Source organism: Pleurodeles waltl, chromosome 4_1, assembly GCF_031143425.1.
Source record: "Pleurodeles waltl isolate 20211129_DDA chromosome 4_1, aPleWal1.hap1.20221129, whole genome shotgun sequence".
Taxonomy (NCBI): domain Eukaryota; kingdom Metazoa; phylum Chordata; class Amphibia; order Caudata; family Salamandridae; genus Pleurodeles; species Pleurodeles waltl.
This window is the reverse complement of record NC_090442.1, coordinates 605,411,235-605,439,119: the sequence shown is the minus strand read 5'-3', so window position 1 is coordinate 605,439,119 and position 27,885 is coordinate 605,411,235. Positions and strand designations below refer to the sequence as shown.

The 27,885-nt window shown below is 46.8% G+C and overlaps 1 protein-coding gene across 11 annotated transcripts in view; it reads left to right on the top strand.

The window, feature by feature from the left end:
- The window catches only part of MYBPC1 (myosin binding protein C1), a 362,797-nt gene that overhangs the window by 265,626 nt on the left and 69,286 nt on the right, over positions 1 to 27,885 (top strand). For 10 of the 11 annotated variants that reach the window (XM_069229024.1, XM_069229023.1, XM_069229029.1 and 7 more), the window contains 2 exons: positions 3,694 to 4,095; positions 5,696 to 6,082. The exons of the other annotated variant lie outside the window; for it this stretch is intronic. In XM_069229024.1, coding sequence (XP_069085125.1) covers positions 3,694 to 4,095; positions 5,696 to 6,082 — 789 coding nt within the window. The remainder of the gene's footprint in view (positions 1 to 3,693; positions 4,096 to 5,695; positions 6,083 to 27,885) is intronic. 11 annotated transcript variants of the gene reach the window in all.

The window sequence follows — 27,885 nt, the reverse complement described above, 5'->3', positions numbered from 1 at the left end:
AGCACCACTGCGCTGATTACAACGCAGCTTTTCAACAACCTTTCCATGGCTATAACCCCGCCATGGAAAGGCTGTTGGAAAGCCAGTGCTGGGCCCCTGCACGGCCCAGCACCCTCAGAATGCGAGGGTGCTAAGGTGTTACGTTATTGGCCTCGGCTTACATAAGGGAGCCGAGCCAATACCGTAGCATTGTTCCTGCCAGTCAGCCTGGCAGGAATGTCAGAGTACAATGTTCCCGCCACTCAGCATGATGGGAACAGTGTAATACAATGGGGGGGTGCCACCTGCATGATGGTGGTGTCCTCCCTGCGGCTTTGTTGGTCATCATAATCAGGCCCAAAGTTTCTTGCCATTTATAAATCAAAAAAATGCCCTTTCAGGCTTATAGGGGCTGATTCTGACTGTGGCGGGTGGCGGAGGCCGCCCGCCACAGTCTCGCCGACAAATGACCGCACCGCGGTCAAAAGACCGCGGCGGCCATTCTCACATTTCCGCTGGGCCGGCGGGCGCTCTCCAAAAGAGCGCCCGCCGGCCCAGCGGAAATGCCCCTGCAACGAGGATGCCGGCTCAGAATTGAGCCGGCGGAGTTGCAGGGGTGCGACGGGTGCAGCTGCACCCGTCGCGTATTTCAGTGTCTGCTTTGCAGACACTGAAATACTATGCGGGGCCCTCTTACGGAGGCCCCTGCAGTGCCCATGCCATTGGCATGGGCACTGCAGGGACCCCCAGGGGCCCCGCGGCACCCCCTACCGCCATCCTGTTCCTGGCGGGAGACCTGCCAGGAACAGGATGGCGGTAGGGGGTGTCAGAATCCCCATGGCGGCGGAGCGCGCTCCGCCGCCATGGAGGATTCCCCCGAGCAGCGGAAAGTCGGCGGGAGACCGACGACTTTCCGCTTCTGACCGCGGCTGAACCGCCGCGGTCAGAATGCTCGAGGGAGCACCGCCAGCCTGTTGGCGGTGCTCCCGTGGTCGGTGACCCTGGCGGTCACCGGCCGCCAGGGTCAGAATGACCCCCATAGTGTTTTATAACATGTGCAAAAACGGAAGGAGTGAACCACAGTTGTTCCTAAGTTGTAGGTGGAGAGCATCTCCTTTGGAACTACCCAGGGTTCCCTACCTGCTTTTTTCCCTAATTTATGCAGCACTCTAAGCCTAAAAGCCAATTTGTACCTTGGTACAAACGTGGGTGGGTATAAACATCAGTATCGGCCGATACTAGGCAAGCAGCCCTGGCAAAAATGGTCAACACCAGCCCAGACCCTTCCTTTCCTCATTCCTTTTTCTTTTATCCTCTTACTCTTCTCCCTCTTTTATGTCCCTCTCACTTCCTCTTCCTCTCTCATCTCTCATAGCCCCCTGGACTTGCTACACTTAACCTTGGCAAGCTGGGGAAAGTGACAGTGGCACAAGAAAGGGCCGTGGGCTTTCAAAACTGGCCTCCAAGAGCTCCATGCCCACCAGGAAAATGCCTGATGGAATTAAAAGCCAGTCTAGGTCCGAGATACATATTTTCCAGGGCTGTTTATAGGTCAGAAATCCATTTCTGTTGAATTAGTGGTAATCAAAGCTAAGATGGGATAAATTAAGACATCAATCAGTCTCTAGTTTGAGTATGACCTGATGAGTAAAGTGGAAGTGAAGGCCAGGCCCTTTGAAGCTCCATTTTACCTAGCATTTAAATGTGTCTATTTTCCCTATTCATAATAACGTGGAGTCTTGAATGAAACCATAAGTAGCTCACTAAGCTATCCTACTTCACGTTGCTATGACTTTAGATGATTCCTGTTTAAGCCACAGGGATGTTATTCAAGGGGAAGATATGTTTTATCTATGGGCGCGATTATGGTACTCATTTCATGCCTTCCCTCTTGGCTGAAGTCTAATAGGCACAACTTTAATAGTCTTCCACTCATAGCTACAATCTCTTCTATCCCTTTGTATTTAAAAAACAGTTATTTCTTATTGTTATCTCTTAAAGCAGTATGCTCATTGAAGTAGACATAACCCCCCTGAGAGCATATCCCCTGGATAGGAATGAAATGGTAAGAGAAATTCCATCAAGTGAAGGATACCGAAAGACAGTGCTTGTGCAGGTATAGTGATTGTTGTGCTGCAATATCTGAACACAATGCTTGAACGCATGTAGTCCTCTAGCCATGTTACTATTAATGTTCAAATAGGCTAATAGTGCATGAACTATATCAAGCAAGTGGCACCGGATACTTCTGAAATTAACCAGTTATCTCCCAGTATATCAGTTCAATGACTAGCCTCACATGATCCACCCCAAAGGCTGTCCTATGTATATCAAAAAGGGTAGAACTCTATCAATGCAAGATTCCTCCCAGCCGTGGCATGACAACAGACATGCCCTCCAATGATTCACCCACAGAGATACAGAGCCATTGTAGGAAGACATTCAACAACAGGTACGCAAAACATAAACAAATTTGCTGGTCAACCTTGATACCCCTAGTGTTTAAGAAGGGAATTAGCAATTATTTCAACTCTTTTAACAAATTCTTAAGATAAGCAATCAAGTTTATAGTTTAGTTATCTTTGTATTTTTTACAAGGTGCACACTACCAGTGAAGTAGTCCCTAGGTGCCAGCAGACTCACTAATAAAACAGCATTCCCTAAAGTGTCACAGTGAAAACTGCCAATGCATTCCAAATTGATACAAAACCCACTTCGTGAGTGGGTGGAGGGGTGTTCACTTTAAATTCTCAGGCAAAAAGTTCCCTACCCTTGGAACCATTATTGTGAATCTACAGTCTCTCAAGGGCAAACTCTGGGAGTGTCTATTTTACACGTCCTTAGCTTTCAATTCAATGTGACTATCCCAGTGCTTTTTCTGAATATTTCCTTGTTTCTTGGTCCACATTGTCCCTTATAATTTTGACATCACCTTGTCGATGATCTTGATTATTAGGTGTATTCAATCACCTCTTTTTCAGTAACTATAAGAATGGTACGGAGCTCTGTACACCACTAAGATTATTTAACCTCTGGAGGTCGAACTAGACCTGCTGCCTATGAACTTGCAAGAAGTGTCAGGCATTTAGTCCCCAAAATGCACATGAAGTCAACATGTAGACAATCAGCTATTGAATTCTATACTCCTGTGAAACTAAATACAGTATCAGGCAGGGGGTAAAATCTTTGCTCTTGTGCATTCGTACGATTAACTGGACATTCTCAGTGTTCCGATAGCCCTTGTGCACCCATTGGGTTCATTGACTATTGTAGGGTTTCAGATTCATTTTATGAAATTGACCCATGATTACAAACTAATAGTTCCCATTTAAAAATTGATAGGTTTACATATGAGTTGGTGCATTAAAATCTAGGTAATACACTCAAATAATATGTTTTATCCTTAAATGTAACGCTATTCACACAAAAACGTCACTCTTAGGCTCACCTATTTTGTTTGAAAATATGAAGTTTGAAAAGAACGATGGGGTTACACATAAAACATAGTGCTGTTTTCTTCACAAAGTGCTCTAAGTTTCTATCTACAGTGTGCCCGCTTTCAACTGTTTGTGCAATACTAGACTGCAAATCTGCACTACTTGTACTGTGTGACTGTTCTGACCTTTATAGAGATTCCTAAGTGACCAACTAGTGAGGTAGGCCTCGGAATAATCTGTGCATAAACAAAAATGTCTGAGGCTGCTCCATTTTCAGCAGGAGGAATTGGCCCTGAGAACAAGGCGAGTTTGACTGACAAGGAGTTGGATGTGTTAGTGGAAAATATCACCACATTCGGGTCCCAGCTGTGTGGTGCCCTTTCTTTGAAAACTACCAGTGGTGAGAAAAATAAAATATGGTCTGATATCCAAAAGAATGTAAATGCCGTGGGGGGTAATAACAGGTCCATTGCCGATCTAAAGAGAGGATGGAATAAGTTAAAGAAACAGACCAAAGATAAGCTGGCCAACAACCAAAAAGAGGTATTGGTGACTGATGGAGAAGGAGTGCCGGCTGTCAAGGAAATGACTCCCTTAGAGAAGCGAGTGGAGAATTTGTTGCAGCTTGAGCAACTGGAGGGAAGCCCGGGCATTGATGACGAGGATCTCAATGGAGAAGGTAAACATAACTTATTTGAATCTATTTGAGTTATTCTGTGGACAATTGTTGGTGTCAATTGAACGTTTTCATAGACTTGGGGTACGTGGCTTAGTCCACAATCGCATTGTTGGGATCTGGTTCACATGTACATTTTGTGTACATGTACACATACAGCATACTTCCAGTGAAAACTACTTGTGGTTTAATTGCAAGAGCAATACTTGACATTCATAAATAATAACCTTCTAAAGTGATGAATACAGTTTCCAGTTTCATTGACTTTTGTCCCCACTTCATTTTTCGGGTTACAGTTTTAGGCAGACATAACAAATTACAGATTCTCCAAAAACTAATAATACATTTGCAGAAATACACACCTGTTACACATTAAAATGTGGCTTGTACTGTTTGGAAACCCATTATTTAATATCTACTATCCAATTATAGGTGATTCTTTAGTGTGCCACGTGCTTTTAAAAGCAATGCCATTTAGAAAAAAATCAAGACGAACTCAGTTATGTTCGACTATATGTTCGATTATAGTGGAAACTGGACTCATCATTACTGTGTTAAAATGCCATGTAGGAGCACCAACTAATGACCATGAAACTGACTTTCGAAAACGACCAATTGGCACCTACAAGATGGAACTAGTAGTATAATAAATGGAGCCTCTGCTGAGTCCTAATTACGAGATTTGGTTAAGCAAATGAAAGTAACAGTCATAAAAACTTTTATATAATTTCCTCTTTGGCCTAAACTATGCTAAATTACCCAAATCTGTAAAATGCATGCATTTGTTTGCAATACTGATGATCATTTCAAAACTACAAACTATTTCATGAAATTTTAATTGGGAGTAATGTTATCTAATAATAATGCACAGAATAACTCAGACAGATTAATATTTTCTTTGCATGACAATTTGGTATGGCAATAAAGTTCAGTTATACAGGTATACTGGTGTAGCATCGTCTCAGGCAACTGTGAGGATGTTCCTACACCATCAGCTGCAATACTGGAGAGCCCAATCAGGCATATCCAGTAAGAATGGGTCTGACTTGCAAAATGCAGTTCCCCAAAAGACACCAAGAAACTGCTGGGGAAAGTTGCCCGGTGTGTGAGAGATTGGTAAGCATGCAACTGATTGTTCTGAATTGGTGTTCCACGATTGATATGCGATTGTCAGAATATCGTGGTCATAAACATTGTGCTACAAAATATCTTATCTACAATATCGAATACCATAGTATCATCAAGGTAAGTATATACAGGTATTTATAGATTTAAGTTACATAGAGGTGAAGTTAAGTATAGTACATCTACACTTACCTATATGTACTTACCATGACAACATTTTGGTAGTCAGTATTTTTGCTCTGATGTTTTTTGTAGCATATTTTTCCACGATATTCCAGTACTAAACCTTTGTGTGGATTGAACCCAATTTCGTACATTTTCGTTTGGTTTGGTAATGAAAGGTATCAGGTGTGCATTTTCCAAGACTGCTTCGTAATGACAGCTTTGAAAGTCTTGGCGCTAGTCAGACACTAGTAATTTGCATACCCAAAATAATATGTTGAAAACAAAATGTCTGAGGCTGCTCCATCTTCACCAGGAGAAGCTGACGGGTCGGGGAAGCCTAACTTTACTGATGAGGAGCTGGAAATATTAGTGGACAATATTGCCAATTTTGGGCCTAAATTGTTTGGCACGCCCTCCACTGAAGCCAACATGGCAGAGAAAGATAAAATATGGGCTGATATACAGGCAAAAATCAATGCCGTGGGGGGCAACAACAGGTCAGTTGCGGAAGTGAAAAAGGCTTGGAATGACCTAAAGAAGCGAACCAAGAAAAAGTTGGCCCACAACAAAAGTCAGGCATTGGTGAAAAATGGAGAAACTCCGACTATACTGCCACTGACTCCCATAGAAAAGCGTGTGGAGGCCATTTTGCATGTAAAAGGCATTGATACCGAGGACTTCAAAGAGGAACCTGAAGAAGGTAAAGAAGATTTTGCAATTTCTTACTACTAATTTGTGCTACCATTACACCTTCAAATGTCTGTCATGTCAAATATGCGAAAGTAGAAGTTTCGTTTGCTCCCGCTAAGGATTAGCACAAGTCTGAGAATGTTTAGAATTGTTAGTTTACAAGTCAGCTATTTCAAACAACTATTTAATCTATCTAATTCTGCTCAAGGGTAGAGCTGTGTTTTTCTTGTGATTCTAGGATACCCTAATCAATCGGGGTGAAACCCCTGCAGCTGCCTCTTCTCACCACACTGCGATTTGGAAGGAGTGGTTTCATAGAATTGTGATTTGTGAATTCCAGACTAGGTAGAATTGTTTCCGAGATGAGATTTATCAATTCTGAAAAAATATCTTCTTTGCCACACATCGATTTCTTTTTTGTAACGAATCAGGTCCCATTCTATTTTTCACAAATTACTCAACCTGTTTCTAGAAATCAGTGATGAGTCATGGACCACCAAATGTAAAGTTTGGTTGAATTTGTCTGGTTTTGCTATTTGCCTAGAACAAATTTGCTTAACACTGCTCAAGAGCTGAAGAAAAGATGTAGTCAATGTTTTAACGTGTCCACTTTTGTGCTCGATGGCTTATACATAATCATGTTCAAGGTTTTTGATTTGTTCCCTCCCTCTGTGGACCCGTGCTTTTGTGATCCAATACTTGCTTTGTCTGACAAAGTGACATTCGTGGTACTTCTGCTGTTGGTTCGGTTTATGGCAAGTGGTCTTCCACATGACCAGTAAGCCTGTCTCTGTGCAGTTATTTTATTTATTATTTCTGCGTAGCACAGAAGCGGAGTCACATGAAAACACTTTCAAGTCAGAGGAAACGGTGCAGGCATAGACATTAGAAATATTAGACAACTAACAGAAACTTGGAGATGAGAATTATCTGGCATTGAATCTATACACTTGTCGAATCGGCTGCGGTTTTAGTCACTTCCTAAATCTGAGAAGGGTGTCTTTGGTGTGGAAGGGAACAGGACGTGAGTTTCAAAGGATGAGTCTTTTTGCTGAATTTTCTGCGTTCCCAATTGTATTATTGTATGGACTAAAGCTCCCTTGTTGTTAGCAGACTCGCAATCAACCGGATTTTTTAATGATGTCAGAACTTGAGCTTTTTTGCAGATACACGTGTGATATAAAACAGTTTCGATATATAGTAAAAAAAAAATGAGTGGCTTTATTTCACAAGCAACATTTCTGTTTGTTGATGCCACGCGTTGGCTGTTTGTCATGACAACAAAATAAGCACAACTGTGTAATACACGGTATTTCAAGATCAGATAATTGCGTTGTTCAGATGTAAATCTATGTTTTCACATGCGTTTACATATGAAGAAGGGAACTACGTGGACTCAAAAATTTAAAACGTTATTGTTGTACTTTGTTTTTGGTTCATTTTACAACACAGTTGTCAAATAAATTTCCTAAAAAGCCATTGGTTTTACACTTAGTTCTTATGGACAGCTCAGGAGTATTCCAAAAATGTCACGGTGTCTCAAGCAAGGCTAAGAGATGTTTGTGCTTTTGCCTTTCAAAGGAAAACTTTGAAAATTTAGTGCGAATAAAAAGACCATGAGTGGATAATCTGTGCATGCAATTTGATACCATATGTCAGGGTTGGTATCCGACCGCTCTGTATACTTACATTATGCCAGTGGGCCCCACCTTTCCAAACCACACAATAATAAGTACGATAAGAACAACCTATATACCTCGTAACGTACACTTTTGTGGAACCTTATTAAAACATTAATGATGAATATCTGCACTCAAACTCAAAATACATTGGTATTCACATGTCCACATGTATGTGCTAGAGGGTGTGCGCGAGCGCACACACGCAAACACCAAACCTGCAAACTTAGCTCTCGACTATAACTTTTAAGAAGAGAATTTGAATGTGGCTAGAGATACATTTTTTGAAGAGAATGGCCAATCGAATCCCAATAAGAATATCAGTAAAAGTTAGCTTTCTGAACAGGGCACTTATTAGAAACAGTAACAAGGTGCTAGGAAAAGAACACTTAAAAACTGATCATTATTGCAGAATATTAAGACAGTTATTCATACTCGCCACTTCAGAGATGACACCATAGAAATACAAGGTACTACTCTGCAACGGATTGCTCTCTGTCTTCCAGAATCTCACTTCCTTCATTCAATTTGATACCATTCTCCTCCACAGCTGGTGTCCCAGAAGCAGCCACCAGCCTGCTCCTCTTCAACATGCACCTTAGCAGGCCGTTGCCTGAACTGATAACCTTCTTCAGCCTCAGCCACAATAACTATGCTGATGATACTCAAATCATCCACAGACTGAAAACCATCAGATATTGACTTCCATAAAAATAGCTAATGTCTTGAAGTTAAAGACAGTGGGTTAGTTGCCATTCACCTCAGGTTAAATCCACCGGTAAATAGATACTAAGTTGTGGAAAATGGACCAAGCAATACTCCTCCACCACCTGGCTACAAGAACTTGATTTATTTAACCTTACAGCCTGATTGATAATGTGGCAGATAGGTTGCACAAACGTGATGGATAGCCAGTCTGCCTTATTGTAAGTGCTTTATACCATATGGCACTCTTAATAATGCGGACCGCATATCCATCATGTTTGTGACAGAGTAACCCCTCCATCAAATTCTAAATCAAGCCCTTAATCCCTTCCACCCAAGAGAAGAAAATGAAAGTGATTATGGACTCCAAACTAGCATTTGGGGCACAATAAATCTATATGATGTATGCCAAATTGCCTCCTAACTAGATTTCCCACAAAGAGTATTGGCAGTCATTGTCCTAGTGCACTCTTGTCTCGAATATGAATTATAGGTTATACCTTAGAGCTCCCCTCGGAGTTCCCCTCTAATTAAGAAGGCTTCATATATTTTTGCAGAGTCTTAAATCCTGTCTATTTCCAGTCAGATGATTCTGTAAGAGTACTGCCAAAGAAAATGGTATGACCCTCACACTTACTACTGCTTCTATACGCACACATGTCTACACCACTTCAAACTTAAGCACAGCTTCAAATTCAGTGTGCAGTGGTTGGTGCACATCTCTGACACACCACTTTCACTACTACTACAACTCCACACTCCTCCAACCATACAAACCAAAAGGGTCTTCAAAGAACTCAAAGGCAATGAAAGACAAAGCCTTTTTAAAATACAGGCTTATTGCATAATGGCCCAGCATCCCACCTTTTAAGAGGGACTCTGGTAAAGTGAACAGAACAGTCAGATAACTGACTCTCTCCTTCTCTGTGTTAGTCTCTCTCTGCCTAGTTGTACCCTGACTCTTGTATCTCTCCACCTAACCCAACTCACTATTGTTTACCTTTCTATGTACCTCTATGTTTCTACTTCATTTATCTCTCACACAATCTTCTTTCTCTCACTGTAATGTTCACCCCCTCTTTAGTTCTTTACCTAGCTCCTTCTGACTTACTCTTACTGACCTATGTCGGCCTTGCTTCTCTTTTTACCTCACCTCTCTAGCGCTCTCTCCACCAATTTATACATCTCAACCTTTTACCCCTCAGTCCTCATTCTTTATGTGACAACTCACTTTACCTTAGCAGTTTTTCTATATCTTCCTTCTCATTTGGCCCTCTCTACCTCACATGTCTTTATGACTTGCATCTTATTACCTTACCTCTCTATTTGTTAATCTTTACTGCCCTATGCCTCTCTTTGCCTTTTGTTCCATCTTGCCTGTCTCGCTCTCTACACTCAACCCTTCATTTACGACTCTAACTCTCGCTATAATTCTTCCCTCATTCTATGGCTCTTTGTCACTCTAAAACTTTGCCCTTCTCTCAACTTTATTTCTCTACCTGTGTTTGTCCTCTATCTAACCGTCTGGCCAATATACCTTCCTCTCTTTAGTTAAATCTCTGTCCACCTCAGTTATCACTCTACCACATCTCTGTCTCTACCTCCATATAACCGCCCCTTCACCTCTCTCGCTGTGGCATTCTCTTTACCTCTCTCTCCTTCTCTGTTGCGAACTGCCTTCTACTTCTCTTACTCAGCTGTGCCGGATGTTGCTGTCTATCCAGAGAAGAGTACACATAGAAAGAGAATAGGAACGTCAAGAACGAGGAAGAGAATTATGGAGAAAGTGATGAGATTTCAAATGATGAAATAGTGAAAACTTGACTTTATCTTCTCCAGTGAGAATGCCAGTTGTGTAAGGGGGATTTATTTGTATACATCCTGTAAATGAAGTCACAATTTCAAGTGCAAGGTGCATATGTGTCAGACCTTGTTCTGAACTGGGCACAGATCATAGTGGTTAAGATTTTTTGCTACTGTGTCCTCATGTCTGTACTACAATGGCTCTACAAAATTACAACCCACTTGACTTTCTAGATAGCCAGGGTGAGAAACTACTACCTTCTCTGTGTGGTACTGTGGAAAGCGCGAGAGCTCAGAATGCAACAATTTACCAACTGATGCAAGAAAGTAATGTCCAGCGCAGTTCTTACCTTTATGAAAAATGTATTATTAATTATGTTTGACATTTATTGAGTACAAATAATTCACCCTCGAGAGGGTCTCTCGGTGATGATACACCCCACACAAGTAAGGGATTCATATTTAGCAGATTTTAGAGTATTTTAAATAGAGCTAGATCAGAGCAGGATCGTATATTCAAGGGTAGCTGGTTCCAATGTTGGGGGGTGAAATATGAAAATGATTGACCCCCATGCTTGGCTGTATGTATATGTCTGAGAGATGTAGTAAAAGTTGTGCACTGGACCTGAGGTTGTGTGTTGGAACGTAAAGCTGCAGCTTGTTATGCAAATAGCAGGGACCACTTCCATGTAGAGACTTGTATATCAAACAGAGAAACTTAAAAAAGGAGCGCTTTTTTATGGGTAGTCAATGTAAAGATTTGAGCATGAGTTCTACAGGCGATCGAGGTAGCAAGTTACAGACCAGGTGGGCAGTTGTGTTCTGTACCAGCTGGAGGTTGGCTAAAAGGACCTCATTCATTGCTACCATAAGGGCATTACCATAATAGAGACAACTTACAAAAAGTGCCTGGGTGAGTGATTTCCTATTCTGAAGAGGTGGCCATTGGAAGGCTTTCTTGGTAAAGCAAATAATGCCAAAACAGGATCCGGAGATAGAATTTACATGTTCTTTCATGGAGAGATTCTAGTCTATCAGGACATCCAGATTTCTAGCTTAAGTTTAGGGGTAGGGACCAACCCCAATTCCGAGGGCCAAAAGGAGTGAGCTTTTCCAAAAAGCAGATATCAGTCTTACCAGTGTTCAGCTGGAGATAGTTGGTTGACACCCAAGAATCGATCTTTTTGAGGCATTACCTGAATCTTAATTTGGTCGTTTCCGGGTTGGGCCCCATAGTGACGGTAAGTTGTGTGTCAGCCGCACACAAAAAGACATTGAAACCGCTTGATCTTATCTTTTGAGCTGGGGGGGGGTCACATTGATACTATAAATCGTAGGGCTCAAAGATGAACTCTGTGGAACCCTCCTGTCCAGGGCCATGGTTCTAGAATAGAAAAGGTCAAACTGTCCCGTGTGGGTCCAATCACTCATAAGGTTTTTCAACCAGACCAGAGATTTTCCACCAACAACAATCTCCTCCAGTCTTTGAATTAGGGTTGAATGTAAAATGGTGTTGAATGCTGCAGATCAGTCTAGCTATACCAACATGGCTGGGTGCCCCGCATCCAGATAAAGTCTGATAGTATCTAGAACCTCCATCAGTGCTGTTTCTGTGCTATAAGAAGTCCAGAAAATTGACTTGGAGGGTTTAACAAGGAGTGACTGCCCAAAAAGATGTGAGTTGTCTATTGAATAAGGTCTCCTTTACTTTGCCAAGCAAAAGGAGCAGCAATATAGATCTAAGGTTTACCAGTTTGGGGATCTGCCATGGGGATTATTAAGATCGGTCTGACCTGGGCTGCTGTCCATTTTGTTGGAAAGATTTCCTTGCTCAGAGAAAGATTGAACAGGTCCGTGATAGCAGAAAGAAGAACTAGGTCCTGGGTTGCCATTATATAAGGCGAGCAGGATCCTCTGGTGAACCAGATATGATCTTGTTAATCAAGACCAACACTTGTTCAGGGGTGACAGGGTTGAACATTTTCAAAAGAGTAGGGCAAGTGATGACTGAGGCAGTTGACAGACTTGACCCTTCCAGTGCTGAACTATTTAGGAAAGTTTTATAAATGTTGAAGATTCTTTTTTCAAAGGGGTTTGCGAGATCATCGCAAAGGGACTGAGAAGCTGGGACTGGCGAGGCACAAGTTGAGGTCTGCTAAATTCCTTCAGAATCTTAAATACTTTTGTTGAGTTTCCTGCATTATTAATTATGTCCACTATGTGGGTACTCCTTGCTTCTTTAATATTTTTGTGATAACTTCCTAGTGCAGTTTTATAAATGATTTTGTCACCAAGAGTTCTTCTAGTCCTCCATTTGTGTTCCAGCTGTCTATAAGCTGTTTTTTCCCCTTTTTTAGAGAACCTGAAAACCAAGGTCAAATTACTGTCCTTGATTTAGATTGATTAAGCTTAGGGGGAGCAATAGTGTCCAATGCCTGGATGAAGGCTCCCTCAAAGTAATTCAAGGCCATGTTTATATCTGCATGGCCCCTCTGGGAAGGAGGGGAAAAATGCTATAAATGATGAAAGTGATACCTTCCTCCATGGTATAATCAACCGGGGTACTGTTACTTTAGGGTCCAAGGGTTTTCCCATGTTGAAATGAAAATTAATGTAAAGTAGTCTGTCCAGACCTGCGAAGTGGGGGATCTACCTGTAAACTGGAGAGTTTGTGAATATAAGGTCCAAAGTATGTCCTCCTTTACAAGTAAGGCCTACCACCCTTTGATAAAAACCTAAAGATTGAGAGCAAGCGTATGTTATTTGGGTATGTGGTCAACCCTGCATGATTGTTGAAATTCCCGGCCAGCATAAAGGTGTCTGATGCCAAAAATATATGGGGCCAGACATTCTGTCAGCTTAGTGCTGAAATCTTTTTATGAACCTGGAGGGCGATATACTAATGCACCCTTCCTGGTTAGCTTCAAAAGTGTCTCTAATTTAAAAATAAATATCTCTGCCCAGTTGGTGAGTAGTGACTCCAGTAATGTCATTTATACTGTATTACAAAAAGCAAAGGCAACACCCCACCTATTTTTGACCCTCTATCTAGTCTGATTAGACTGTAGTCAAAGGGGAATACTATTGAAATACAAAGAAATGCAGCAGGAAGAAGCCATGTTTCCATGATGAAACAAATATCTGGACTTTTCGTATCCAGAAGACCCCATATTTCCAGGGCATATTTAGAAATAGAGCAGGCGTTGAGGTAAATACCATGTAACTGAGTGGGTTCTGAAATCTGTAATGTAGAGGGGTTTTAGGTTCCTGCCTGTGACGAACTATCAGTTTTGTGTGGTACCGGACAATAATTATTTTTATTTGGGAGCTTGCACCTTTCTTGGGAGGTGGAGGGAGAACAAAATAAATTGTAGTGTTTGCAAATACGGGAGCCATCCTTTTCTAGAGGTAGCACCGAAGTGCATAGTAGGCTGGGAGTACATGAAAGAACGATTTGTACCCTGAAGTTTTTAGGATCAACATTAATATAAGATACAGGAGGCATTATCTTACCCTTTAATACAAAAGAAGCAGGGTTTTTGGAGGCTGGTGGCATTTGGGCGTGGATGGGTGCAGACAGGTGACTATTGACATGCCTTCAGCACGTCTATACCATGGCGCTTCTTAAACAGCCCTCAGGCTACCAAGGGCATTGAGGAAGAATTTGGGGGAGTAGACCGCCAACTGCACAGCAAGATGGCGGGCTCTGTCGTCCTCCTGAGCATCAGCTGTATTTGGTATTCCCTCCGCTCAATCGGCACATGCTATGGCAGACCAGGGAACCAAACTACTATTGACCAAGCTACTGTTATCTGTTATTAAGGAATCAGTCTGGTCAAAGTTCCTTAGTGCAAAATATCATACGTAATAAAACATTTAAAATCAATTAAAAGTGTTTGGGATCATTTTAAAATCAGTATTGACAGGAGTAGAGCAATAACCACACATAGGCGCTGGCGGATTACAAGGAAGATCTTTAATGCTTGCGCTGAGTGCGTCTGTCACTCTGTGCGTTTTTCCAAATACAACATTCATGCCTCCGGGCATTCAATATATCCTTGGGTACACGTCATGCTCAGGCTCTGACATGTGGCCCGCCCATGAGGGGTAGCTAAGGGGAACATCCTTGTTCAATGTTGTAAGGTGGACTGGCCCAAACGCAAAGGCCAATGCTACACTCCTCCCCAACTGGAGAGAAACAAATCATAACACAACGGAACAATGAGAAAAACTTCAGACACAGTATATGATGAAAATGAGCAAAGGATACGTCTGTATAGGTTGGGGTCTGCGCGCCTACTGGGCACCAGTCTGAAATCTGTGAACCAGGGAGCGTCAGTCTGACAAGAAATCATCATAGCATCTCGAGGGGTTGGGGTTTTGCCATAGGTGGTACCGCCCACGATCGTGCCTTTTGGCTGGCTGTCGGGATTCATTGTCGGTGCTCGCTGACGCGGGCCGCTGGACACCTGGTGCTTCTTGTGAGGTGGCCGCCTTGGTCAACACCGTTGGGTGATCCGCTGGAACAGGTGTGCCAGGGCAAGGTTGAACGGTGTCCGAGCCGTCGGGATCTTCAGGTGCTGCGTCGCTCCATCTGCTCCGATCCAATTGGGAAGTTGTTGAGAACCGTTTGAAGTGAGATGTGTTCCGGGTTACAGTTTCTGTCCCTTTCCTCGCTGAGCCCATGGTCCCTTTGACCGAGGTCACTACCCACGGGTCAACTTCAAATGGTAAATGGAATTTTCCTCCGGGGTGACGGTCTTTGACTAGGACGGCGTCCTCCACGTGGACAGACACCAGACGGGCTCACTGCCTCTGGAAGGCGTACACGTTGGTGCATGACCGCCGCTAGGTTGAGTGGTTTTGGGGTCCCGGCTGTGCGGCCCACGCAGGGTGATGTCTATGGTATCTGTCACTGTTCGGCCAAAACAGAGTTGGCTCGGGGCCACTCCCGTGGTGGCATGGGGCATGACCCAGTACTCACAGAGAAACGAGTAGATGGAGCTTTCCATGTGTTGAAACTCGGCTACAGCGATCCAGATCACTTTGGTTAGGGTCTTCACGAACCGCTCCACCTCTCCATTTGCCTGCGGCCATCTGGGTGTGACGCGGCGGTGTCGGGTGTTCCGGGACCATAGGAACTCAGCCCACTCACGGCTGTTGAAGGGAGGTCCGTTGTCAGTGCGCACTTCACCAAAGAGTCCATGCACGGCCATAAGTTTTTCCATCTTAGGGATGACTACCCCAGCTGAGGTGGACTGTATGATTTCTACCTCGGGATAGTGCGAGTAGTTGTCCACTACTACAAGCATGTGGGACCCGTCGGGCAGGCTCCCGAAGTCTGCGCTGGCCCTCTCCCACGGGGTGGTAGGGCCATCCCCTGTGATGACTGGCACTAGGGGATCAGGGGGCCCATTGGCTTGGCAGGCTGCACACCCCCTGGCCATTTCCTCCATCTGTTGGTCTAGGCCGGGGAACCAGACCTTACTTCGGAGTCTGTTCTTCGATTTGACGATGCCCTGGTGGTCCCATGGGCCAGGACCACCGCCCTGGACGTTAGGCAGGTGGGTAGGACAAGGCAGAATCCTCATAGCAGGCATCCGTCTTCACTCACCGACAACTCATGCCTGACATTGAAAAGCTCCTCGAGCTTGGTTCGGGCATCAGCAGTGCGGAAAGCTGTCGGGTGTTACAGCGGGCACCAGTCTCCTGATCTGTCCGCTTGCATGGCCATTTGCAGGCAGTCATCCTGTTCAGGGGCTTCCACCACTTCCGCGAGTGGTATGGGCAGTGGGCGGGCTTGGTCAACTATTAACCTGACATACTCTTCTGTCTCCTGTGCCTCTTCTACTTCCTGCAAGGTTGCAGGGCGGGCATGACGGGACAAGAAGTCAGCCGGGGTCCGTGTGCCTGGTTGGTATTCCATGTTGAAGTCATACTCCTGTAGCTGAAGGATCCACTTCTCTATCCGTGGCTTTGAGGAGGATCCCTTGAAAAGCAGTTTGTAGTCCGTGATTACGGTGAAGACCGTGCCGTAGAGGTAGATGTGGAAGCAGCGGCACCCCCAGTAAATAGTAATGGCCTCTCGCCCTACTTGAGAATATCATTGCTCTGTCGGAGTGAGGGTCCGACTGGCGAATGCAATGGGTGCCCAGTCTCCGCAGGCCTGTTTCTGTGTCAGGACAGCTCCTAGTCCGGTGGGGCTGGCGTCTACCGCTAGCTGGGACTCTTGCCAGGGATCGAAAAAGGCAAGGGTGGTTTCTGCGGAAAGGGCCTTCTTCGTGTCCTTGAAGGCTTTTCATGCTTGGCTTCCCAGACCCAAGGGTGGTCGGCTCAGGTCACCGCTCGAAGGGGGCCTGCTAGGTCTGATAGATTCTTTATGAATCGGCCACAGAATGTGACCATCCCCAGGAAACTTCTTACTCCAGAGGCCGATGAGGGTGCTGGGGCTTACTGGATGTCTCGGACTTTGAGGGGATCTGGGCAAATGCCCTGCTCAGAGAAATGGTAGCCGAATAAACTAATGTTCGTTTTAAGGAATTCGCATTTCTCTTTGTGGAGCATTAGGCCAAGCTCCTGTAGCCTTTCGAACACTGCATGCACCCTTGCTAGGTGGTCCTACAGAGTAGGGCCGTGAACTAGGATATCGTCACTTACATTGAGAACCAGGGTGAGCCCTCCTATCACCTTGTTGATGGTGTGTTGGAACACCTGAGCTGCGCTGGAGATGCCAAAATGTAAGCGGGTGTACCTCCAGAGGCCTGTGTGGATGGAGAACGTGGTATTCGGGCGTGAGGCAGGGTGCAAGGTGATCTGGTGGTATCCTGACCAAAAGTCTATCTTGGAAAACCACTTAGACCCTGAGAGCTCTCCCATGATGTCATCAATGGTTGGGGTTAGATGCCCCTCTCTTTGGATGGCTTGATTGGGGAGGCGCATATCCACACAGATCCTCATGGCGTCTGGCTGTTTGGGTTTCTTGGCTACGACAATGGGAGATAGCAACGGGGCTGGTCCTGATACCCTTTTGATTATGCTGGCTTGTTCTAATACCAGGAGTTCCTTTTCCACCTAAGGCCGTAGATGGAATGCCACGCGGCTGTGCCTGAAAGCGACTGGGACCACTGAGTCATCCATATGGAGCTTGAGAGGGGGGCCCTTTAGACATCCGATGCCGTCAAACAGTGGGCTAAACTCTCATAGTAGATCCTCCAGCCCGTCGGCGTGAATGCTGAACGCAAACTGTATTAGGTTGAGGTTCTGGGCAGCGCAGCAGCTGAGCAAGAATCCTGTCCCCTCCCATGAGACATAGACTTTGGTTGTGATTCTAGAGTCTTTGTGTGTAATATCTGTTGTGAACACGCCCGCTATATCCAGTGGGCGCCTGCTACCAAAGGCGTGGACTTGCACCGAGGTGGATCTTAGCGGCGGTGGGTCTGTGAGGGTTTGATATACGTCTTCGGCCAGGAGGTTGATCGACGCTCCTGTATCTATGAGGGCTGAAACTTGCTGGTGGTGTAGCACCACTTGACACGTGGGCAGCCTCCAGTTGTTGATGGAGTATGTGATGTGATCCACCTGCGGGTCGTCGTCCAAGTCACTGATCGAGGCCTTAGTAGACGAGGAGGTTACAGCTCGGACGGTCTTGTGGGTGGTTGGCGTCTTTGCGAAGTGGTTAAGCTTGCCGCACACGTTGCAAGTTTTTCCGCAGGCTGGACAGCAAGCTGGGTGTGGCAGTGGGTTGCCGCACCATCTGCAGGCCTTGTCTCTGGGCCTTCCTCTCGGGGTTTCAGACTTGCTCTTCGGTGTGACTGTCGTCACTGCATTGACGGGTTCTGTTTTTACTTGGGCCCCAGGGGCTTGTTCCATGTGCGCCGCTCTTGACTTGGATAACTCTTGCGAGAGGCCTAGGGTGAGGATATCTCTCAACCGCATGTTCGGTTCCTGCAGGATATGCTTCCACATTCTGATGGATACAACTACCTGTGGATTCCTCACCTAATGAATACTCCCATGGCGCCAGCATTCGACGGAAATCTTCTTACTAGTCTCTGCACGTCGACGAGGACGTCACTCTAGCCCACGCGAAGCCGTCTGACGTCATACAGGCAATAAGAGGTCCTCGACGACGTGCCGACGTCAGTTCCCTTTTTTCCGTGCATTCGAAACAGTTATCTTCGAGGGAGCAACTGTTACTTTTGTGGTTACAGTGTATTTTTGCTGCGTAGTCTTTCGCTGTGGTAATAATGTCGCAGAGAAAGTCTGGATTCAAGCCTTGTCGTGAGTGTGGAGGCAAGATGTCAGTGATGGATCCTCATTCCGATTGCCTTTGGTGTTTGAGCTCCGACCACGACGTCTCGACTTGTGATTCATGCCAGCACATGAATCCAAAGGCCCTCAAGGAACGTGAGGCGAAGCTGTTTATGGCGAAATCGAAGGAGAAGCATCACAAGAAGTCTTCTTCACCAAGACATCGGCGTCATCGAGACTCCCGGCGCCGTAGAGAATCTCGGCATCATTCAAAGGAGACTCGTTCCAGGTCTTCGGATCGGCGCCGAAGGACATGGGAGATCAGTCCCACGGTTACGCCGCATCCTTCGACGCCGTTGCCCTCTCCGGCGTCTCCGACTTCACCTGGACAGGCGTCGGTGATTGAGGTATTGGAGCCTCAGGTGTTTTCTCCGGCGTTGCAGACGTCGAGGCCGGCGTCGGGGTCGCCTCCGAGACAGGCACCCCAGTATCCGGCTTTTCCCACCCCTGGAGCCGATAGTTCCGCATTCTTGAATGCGATGTATGCCATCTTCCAACAGATGGCTCCAGGGGGTGCTCCGGCTGGGCCTTTGGCCTTTTCATTGGGTGATCCTGCGCCTCTTCGGCCGGCACCCTTTATGCCCTTTCTCCCTTTTGGGAACGTGGGCCGCTCCGGTGGCTTCAGAGGGATTGGCCCCGGGGATTTCAATCCCGTCGACGTCGGGATTTCGGCCTGTGACTCCGGTGGGTCCATCTGCTTCGACTGCTCTTTCGTCGGCGCCGAAGTTACCTGTGGCGCCGGACGCGGCGTCGGTGGCTTCTGAAGATCGGCGCCGATCTTCGACTTCGGCGGAGGCATTGTCGACTCCGCGTATTGAACAACGGCTTCATTCGAGGAGACGTGCTCTCCGTGTATTAGAGGAGCAGGAGTACCAACGAGCCCTGGAGGAAGGAGAGCTAGAGGACTCGGGTGATGGGCTGCGTGGTCTGGAGTCGGCCAGTGGGCTGGACACTTCCCCTGAGTGGGATCTTTCGTCCCCGGGAGAATATACTGAGGAGGCTGCTTCCTTTCATGCAGTGGTACGGAAGGCAGCTAGTTTTTTGGACCTGCCTTTGCCGGTGGTGGAGGCTAAACAAAACCTTCTAACAGAGGTGCTACATCCGGCCTCAGCTGCGGCGGAGCCTCTTTTGCCATTTAATGACGCTCTGCTGGATCCGGTGTTAGAGATGTGGAAGAGGCCGGCATCTTCCCCAGCAGTTCACAGAGCCGTGGCCAGGAGGTATCGGGCGGCTCCGACTGACCCTGGTTTTCTGTCTAGGCACCCTACGCCGGAGAGCTTGGTGGTGCAGGCCTCCTGTTCATCCAAGTCAGCGCCTGGTTCTTTCCCGACGGTGCCTGGGGACAGAGATTCAAAGAAACTAGAGGCGCAGTCCAAGAAGATTTTTTCGTCCTGCAGTCTGGCGTTGAAGGCCACCAACGCAACCTGTATCCTGGGGAGGTATATTCATGCTCTGATGGATGACATTTCCTCATCTTTTACAGAGCTTCCCCAGGGTCTTTTGGATGTTGTTTCAAATGCCCAGGCTGCTGCGACCCAGATTATCCAGACTGGACTGGATACGACCGACTCGGTAGCCAGAGCAATGGGCACAACTGTGGTGGCAAGGAGGCAGGCCTGGCTCCGTAACTCGGGCTTTTCTGCGGATGTACAGTCCACATTGTTGGATCTCCCGTTTGATGGGGACAAACTGTTTGGAGCCAAGGCTGATTCGGCCTTGGAACGTTTTAAGGAGAGCAGGGCCACGGCTAAGTCGTTAGGGCTCCAAGCTCCTTCTTCCACGGCCTCTTCCAGATTTTTCAGGAGGTTTCATGGATTTGGGCGTGGCTCTTCCTCCTCTTCCTTTCGGGGAAGATATCAGCAACCTGCCTCTTCCCATCCCTATAGATCTTTTAGAGGGAGAGGTAGGGTCCGCACCAGAGGAGCCTCTCAGCAGCACTCTGCCTCTTCCTCATCCTCTGGCGGGGTGCAGCAGGGGAAGCAGCCTTAGGCTTCCACCATTTCCCACTCACTCCTCTCCTGTAGGGGGAAGATTACAGCATTTTCTCACCAAATGGAAGACTGTTACAACGGACACTTGGGTTCTCAGTATTGTGGGAAAAGGCTACACCCTTCCCTTTCGGGAGTTCCCGCCCCTCATCCCGCCCCGCCCTTCTTATTGTTCAGAAGAACACCTCCTGTTGCTAGAACAGGAGGTACAAGCCCTCCTTTCAAAGGGCGCGGTAGAGTTGGTCCCAGAGCAGGAAAGGGGTCGAGGATGTTACTCAAGGTATTTCCTGATTCCCAAGAAGGATGGTCGTTTGAGACCAATCCTGGACCTGAGGGTCTTGAATTGGTTCCTCAAGCAGGAAAAGTTCAAGATGCTGACCCTAGCACAGGTGCTTTTGGCGTTGAATAAGGAAGACTGGATGGTGTCTGTCGACTTGCAGGATACTTACTTTCATATCCCGATACTCAAGTCACACAGGAAGTATCTCCGGTTTGTGGTGGGATCGCAGCACTATCAGTTTGCGGTCCTTCCGTTTGGTCTTACTTCAGCACCTCGAGTCTTCACGAAGGTGATGTCGGTGGTTGCGGCAGAACTCAGAAGGAAGGGGATAGCAGTATTCCCTTACTTGGACGACTGGTTGATCAAAGCCAAGTCCCCGGAGCTTGTGTCGCATCATCTGCAGTCAACAACCCAGTTGTTGTTCGACCTGGGTTTTTCGGTGAATGAGCCCAAATCTCACCTAGAGCCCTCTCAGCGCCTCCTGTTCATAGGGGCAGTACTGGATACAACATTGAACCGAGCCTTTCCTCCGCCTCAGCGGATTCAAGATATTCAGGATCTGGTTCCAATGTTTCGAAATGGAGCGGTAGTTCCAGTCCTCAAGGTCCTTCGTCTGCTCGGTCTGTTTGCCTCCTGCATTCTGTTGGTCACGCATGCTCGCTGGCACATGAGGGCTCTTCAGTGGTGCCTCCGAAGGCAGTGGTCTCAACACAAAGGGGATCTAGAGAGTACTGTCAAGATCTCCAGAGATGCTGCTGTGGATTTGAAGTGGTGGATTGCAAGCAACAATCTTTCACAAGGAAAGCCGTTCCAGCAGTCGCCACCAGTGGCCACAGTCATAACGGATGCTTCCACTCTAGGGTGGGGAGCTCATCTGGGGGATCTGGAGATCAAAGGCCTTTGGTCTCCAGAGGAACAGATGTTTCACATCAATCTGTTAGAGTTACGGGCTGTACGTCTGGCTCTCAAGGCCTTCCTCCCTTCCCTTCGTGGTCAGTCGGTACAGGTCCTGACGGACAATACTACCACGATGTGGTACATAAACAAGCAGGGAGGAGTGGGGTCGTACCTTCTCTGCAGAGAAGCTCTTCGACTATGGTCCTGGGCAAAGGACCATCAGATTTGCTTGATAGCAAACCATCTGGCCGGAGTCTTGAACGTGCGTGCGGACAGTCTCAGTCGCCAATTCTCGGCAGACCACGAGTGGCGTCTCCATCCAGATCAAGTCCGTTTAATCTTCCAGAGGTGGGGGTTTCCTCGGGTAGATCTGTTTGCCACTCGAGAGAACGCGCATTGTCCGTTATTCTGCAGCCTCCAGTATCCGATGCAGGGAGCGTTGGGGGACGCGTTTCAAATAACCTGGTGCGGCCAGTTGCTTTACGCGTTTCCTCCCATACCCTTGATTCCTCGAGTATTGAGGAAGATTCGCCAGGACCGGGCTCTAGTCATCCTAATAGCTCCGGATTGGCCAAGGAGGGTATGGTACTCCGACCTTCTCCAACTCTCAATGTGCCCTCCGCTCCGTCTCCCTTTCAGGGCAGACCTCCTCTCGCAGTCGCAGGGGCAGGTTTTACAACCCAACCTCCAGAGTCTGCACCTACATGCCTGGAGATTGAACGGGGCAACCTAAGTTCCTTCTCTCTCCCGCCTGAGGTAGTGGATGTTATATTAGCGGCCAGGCGACACTCCACTAAATCTATCTACGCTAATAGATGGTCTAAATTTGTTGCGTGGTGTGGAGAGAGGCAGATTGATCCTTTGCATGCTCATCTATCGGACGTTTTGTCTTTTGCTCTGTCTCTAGCGCAGAAAGGTTGTGCAGTGGCTACCATTAAGGGTTATTTATCGGCCTTGTCAGCCTTCATATGTCTTCCAGACCAACCATCTTTATTTAAATCCCCTATTGTTATCAGATTCTTGAAAGGTCTTCTAAATAAATATCCTCCAAAGCCATTCGTTATGCCGCAATGGGATTTGTCCTTGGTCCTGACTTTCCTTATGGGGTCCCCTTTTGAACCTATGCATTCTTGCCCCTTAAGGTATTTGGTTTTAAAAACAGTCTTCCTGATAGCTATAACATCAGCAAGGAGAGTGAGTGAGTTGCAGGCCTTATCAGTAAAGCCCCCTTATACAACTTTTTATGGGGATAAGGTGGTGTTGAGGACCAAGGCTGCTTTCCTCCCGAAGGTTGTTTCACCTTTCCATTTGGCTCAGGCAATTACTTTGTCCACGTTCTATCCTCCGCCTCATCCTTCCAAAGAGGAAGAAAGACTGCACCGTCTGGACCCAAAGAGGGCGTTGAGCTTCTTTATTGATAGAACAAAGGATTTCAGGCTGGAGGATCAGCTGTTTATTGGATACGTGGGCAAGAGGAGAGGAAAGGCAGTCCACAAGAGAACACTATCCAGGTGGGTTGTTCTTTGCATTAAAATCTGTTACTCTTTGGCAAAGAAGGATCCTCCTGAGGGCATTAGAGCTCATTCCACCAGAGCTAAGTTGGCCACTTCGGCCTTGGCCAGAGGTGTTCCTGTGGTCGACATCTGCAAGGCCGCAACTTGGTCGTCCCTTCACACTTTTGCAAAACATTACTGTTTGGATTCTGAGGTTAGAAGGGACGGCCATTTTGCACGGTCAGTGCTGCAGGATTTCTTGGTTTGACCATTTAGGCACCCACCGCCGGGCGTGGTACTGCTTTGGGACTCTATTCATTAGGTGAGGAATCCACAGGTAGTTGTATCCATCAGAAGAACGAGTTACTTACCTTCGGTAACAACTTTTCTGGTGGATACATTAGCTACCTGTGGATTCCTCACGGTCCCACCCGCCTCCCCGTTGCCTTTCTGGTCTTACCAAGTAATCCTTGAGTACGCTCCTCTTGGTCTTTGAGGGTGCAATAGATGTTGTATAAATTATATTTATATATATGTATATATGTATATATCTTTGTGTATATACTTGATGTGTATATATATTTTAAAAAGAGAGAGTTATATATATATATAAAAGATTTACAGTTATTCATGCAATGTTGTGTATTTTTACAATGTAATGGGATGTTGCCTTGCTCTTTCATTGCATTGCCTGGTTGTTCTCATGCACGTAAAAAATGATTGGTACTGACGTCGGCACGTCGTCGAGGACCTCTTATTGCCTGTATGACGTCAGACGGCTTCGCGTGGGCTAGAGTGACGTCCTCGTCGACGTGCAGAGACTAGTAAGAAGATTTCCGTCGAATGCTGGCGCCATGGGAGTATTCATTAGGTGAGGAATCCACAGGTAGCTAATGTATCCACCAGAAAAGTCGTTACCGAAGGTAAGTAACTCATTCATCTCGACGATGAGCAGCCTTGGATGAACTGAGATCTTATCTCGTCTTCCTCATCCGGCAGAGTGCAATTGCTGGCAAGCTCTCTTAGGTGCGCATAGAACTCATCCACTGATTTGTCTGCGGTTTGGCGCGCCTGGCGCAGCAAAAAACATTCATAGTCCGGGTTGGCATGTTTGTAGTGCACCGTGATTGCTTCTTTTAACATGGAGTACGTGTGTGGCTTTGTCTCATGCACGGATTTAGAAATCTTGTGGTTGTCCGCCCCATCTAAATGGAGAAGCAAAGGCCTTTTATGCTCGTCTTTCACTTCAACGGCTTCGAAGTAGGTTTCGAGCCATTCCAACCATCCTTTCCACCTTGCGGCCTGGATCGTTGGGGCACCGGTGACGGTGAAAGGCTCCAGTGCTGGGATGCCTGCCGTAGCGCTCACAACAGGTGTGCCAGAAAACGCAGGTGGATCAGCACAGGGCACTGCTGTCAGGATGGAAGAGTCTCAGCTGCAGAGCTTTGAAGAATTTCCAGCAGAAAGAATGACCAGGGCCAGGGCCAGCAGGGTGGGTGGCAGATGGGCTGTGCTTTGGCCTGCAGCCAGTGCTGGAGTGACCAACACAGGGAGGGGCAGTTCTGTAGGCCCTGTAGGCCAGGCAGCGTGTAGAACAGGCGCTGGATTGACCACATGCTGGCCGCGGGAGGGGCCAGTTGGAAAAGGTACCTCGTTGTCCTGGGGAGGAGGCCGAGTTACAGGTGTCCTGCTGGCAGGAGCGCACGCGGCTGTATGTGTGGCCTTGGGCTGGCATCGGGATGGCAGAGCGGTGCTTGCCGGGCCGCTGTGAGGAGGCTGGAAGAGAGCAGCCGCCGGCCCAGGGTAGGAACGTGCGCGTGATCGTACTCGGCACAGGCAGCGTCTCAGCAGTCGCCTGGTGAGAGGCACGAAGGGCGAGGGAGCAGCAATCAAGTGCAGGTGAGGTAGGGCTTCGTCTACCTCGTCGCCAATTGTAGGGTCGGCGACAATAACGTAGGCACTGGCGGATTACGAGGAAGATCTTAAATGAGTGCGGCTGTCACTCAGTGCGTTTCCAACTACAACTTTCGCACCTCCGCACGTTCAATACATCCCTGTGTACACGTCATGCTCGGGCTCCGTTATGTGGCCCGCGCATGAGGGGCAACTCAGGGGAACATCCCTGTTCAATGGTGTAAGGTGGACTGGCACAAACGTAAGGGCCAATGCTACAACAGGAACAGCAAAATAGCGAGGTCTCAAGGAGTGACCTGTGAGGTGCAGCACCTCCGTGCCAGAGCACTTCTTAAATAGCCCTCAGACTACCAAGAAAAGGAGGAAGGATTCAGAGGACTAGACTGCCACCTGCACTGTAAGATGGAGGGCGCTGTCAACCTCCTGAGAGTCAGCTGAGTTTAGTCTGATTTCTTCTGCTCAACCAGCTCATGCTGTGGCAGACCAGGGAAACCAAACTACTATTGACCAAACTACTGTTATCTGCAATCCGGTGATCAGTCTGGTCAAAGTGCTTTAGTGCAAAATATAATACCTAATAAAACATTTAAAAATCAATTGAAACGGTTTGGATTACTTTAAAATCAGTATTGACAGGAACATCAAAATAGCGAAGTGTCAAGAAGTGACCTGTGAGGTGAAATCAAAGGTGAAAGAAATCACTTTCTAATCTACAGCAAAACTAAATACTGTACAGCAGAACGGGTATGGTGAGAATACAGCATGTTGCGTTTCAGCAATGAGACACTTTCACCCTATCCCTTCCCGGTAATTGCTGTTCTCCCCGCTAGGGTTAAGGTTTACGTTATTGCCACCAGTAGCCTGCTATGAAATTAGTTAGGATTTGGTACAGGTGTAGTTCTCTCAGATCTTCTCACTAATTTTAATATGCAGCCAAGTTCAATAGTTTATTGATTCCTAGTCTTGATTCAACAGTCTCTCTTGGCAGTCACATCCTTCTCCATCATAGTGCCTCCTTCTTCACAGCTCAGCTCCTTGCTGCAAGGCCACATCATGGCCAGACAGCTTCCAGGAGGTCTGTTTTCACATTCTGCTCAGCTTCACAGCATCAGCCTACTTAGATGGCTGCGGGTCAGTGCTCAGCCAAAGGTTGTTGAGGCCAAGGACACTAGGCTGAATCTTCTCACAGAAGTAATTTTGGGTGGTGGCCGCTCCTGGGCAGATCAGCCTCTCCACTTGTCGGTGATGCAGTCCTTTTGTTCCACGTCATTTGCAGCATCACCTGATGATCACACTAAGGCTGACTGCAGGGTGACATGTTTCAGGAGCAACGCTGTACAGAGGGAAGTCGGAGGGACCTTGCAAAACACAGGTCTATTTTAGCGTACTATTTTTGGGTTGTTAGTTTCCTCTGAAGTGCTACCTGGAAACACACAAGCCTCTCCTCCTGTGCAATATTTCCTCCTGCAGGGCCTGTCCCTCTCCTTTTTCTCTCGGGAATGAGACAGGTCTCTGGACACTTCAAACAAACCCTTAGCTCATCCAACAGAAAGTGCTGACTTCAGGTGGTGTTACCTCTCTAGAACTTGTAGTTAGCAGAGGGGCTGTCTGGGAGAGTGGCTGGTAGACAGAGACTAACTGGGGTAACACAGCAGCTCTTAAATTACTCTGTGGAGCACTTCCTTCCTTGGACAAGAAGAGCTTGGAGCTGGAACAAAGTGGGCTTTTTTCAATCACACTTTTATACACATTTACCAGACATGGAGTGTGGATCCACTGTCTCAAACTTCTGAACAGGATTTGTGGTTTTCCTCTTTCAAGGGTGCTTCTCAGGTTGCTCTCTAGACATAGCTTTTGCATGTTCTAGCAACAGGTTGCACTAGAGCTGTCTCCAAGCAGGAACGCCCATTATATTATCACAATGAAGGGTGAGTTTTCTGTACCTGACCGTCATCAAACGTCTTGAAGCAGTAATTGGGGACAGCAATAGGACAGTCCTTGCCTAGAAACTTCCTCATCTTAAAAAACAGTCCCATCTGTCACCTCTACAATGTACCACATGACAGTGATTAGGAAGAACTAGTCAGCAGCCCCTTGCTAACAAGGTCCTATGCTTCCATCCTCCTTGTCCCTATCCTCCCTGCTTCAGTGTCTGGGCGCCACCCTCTTTTCACAGGAATGAAGTCAGAACTTTTCCTCTGTTTGGGGAAGCTATCTTCATTCTCCATCTTGTACCATGCTCCACCATGGTTATCCAAAATGGATCCCACTGGTTTCAATATGTACATTCTTCCACACACATAGTCCTACTACATAAATACTATACAAGTACATGTTCGGAACCTACACACAGAATGTCAGCACAAGGTTCAGGGTTTCACATAGCAGCAAAACTTTACACAAGAGGGGTCCTTTGGCCACAATCTCACTAAACAGGTAAAAAGGTCTGGCCATACCATGGAGTCACAAAACATGGTTAAATGCCACTCCCGCTTTATGTGCTACACCGAAGACAGGGCTAGTTTTCCACTGTCTCCTAAGATGCACGCGTGATGTGTCCCTTCATGTCACCAGACAGGTCCTAAACGGTACACGGTCAAGGACAGGTTTTGTCCTCTGCGCACAGACTAGATAACTTGCTGCCATGGCCAAAATATAAGTAAGGACAGAAGTTTTACATCAACTTGGACATTCAGGGCACAAGTAAACACCAATTCAGCATGCAGGGAGTATTCTCCACTCAT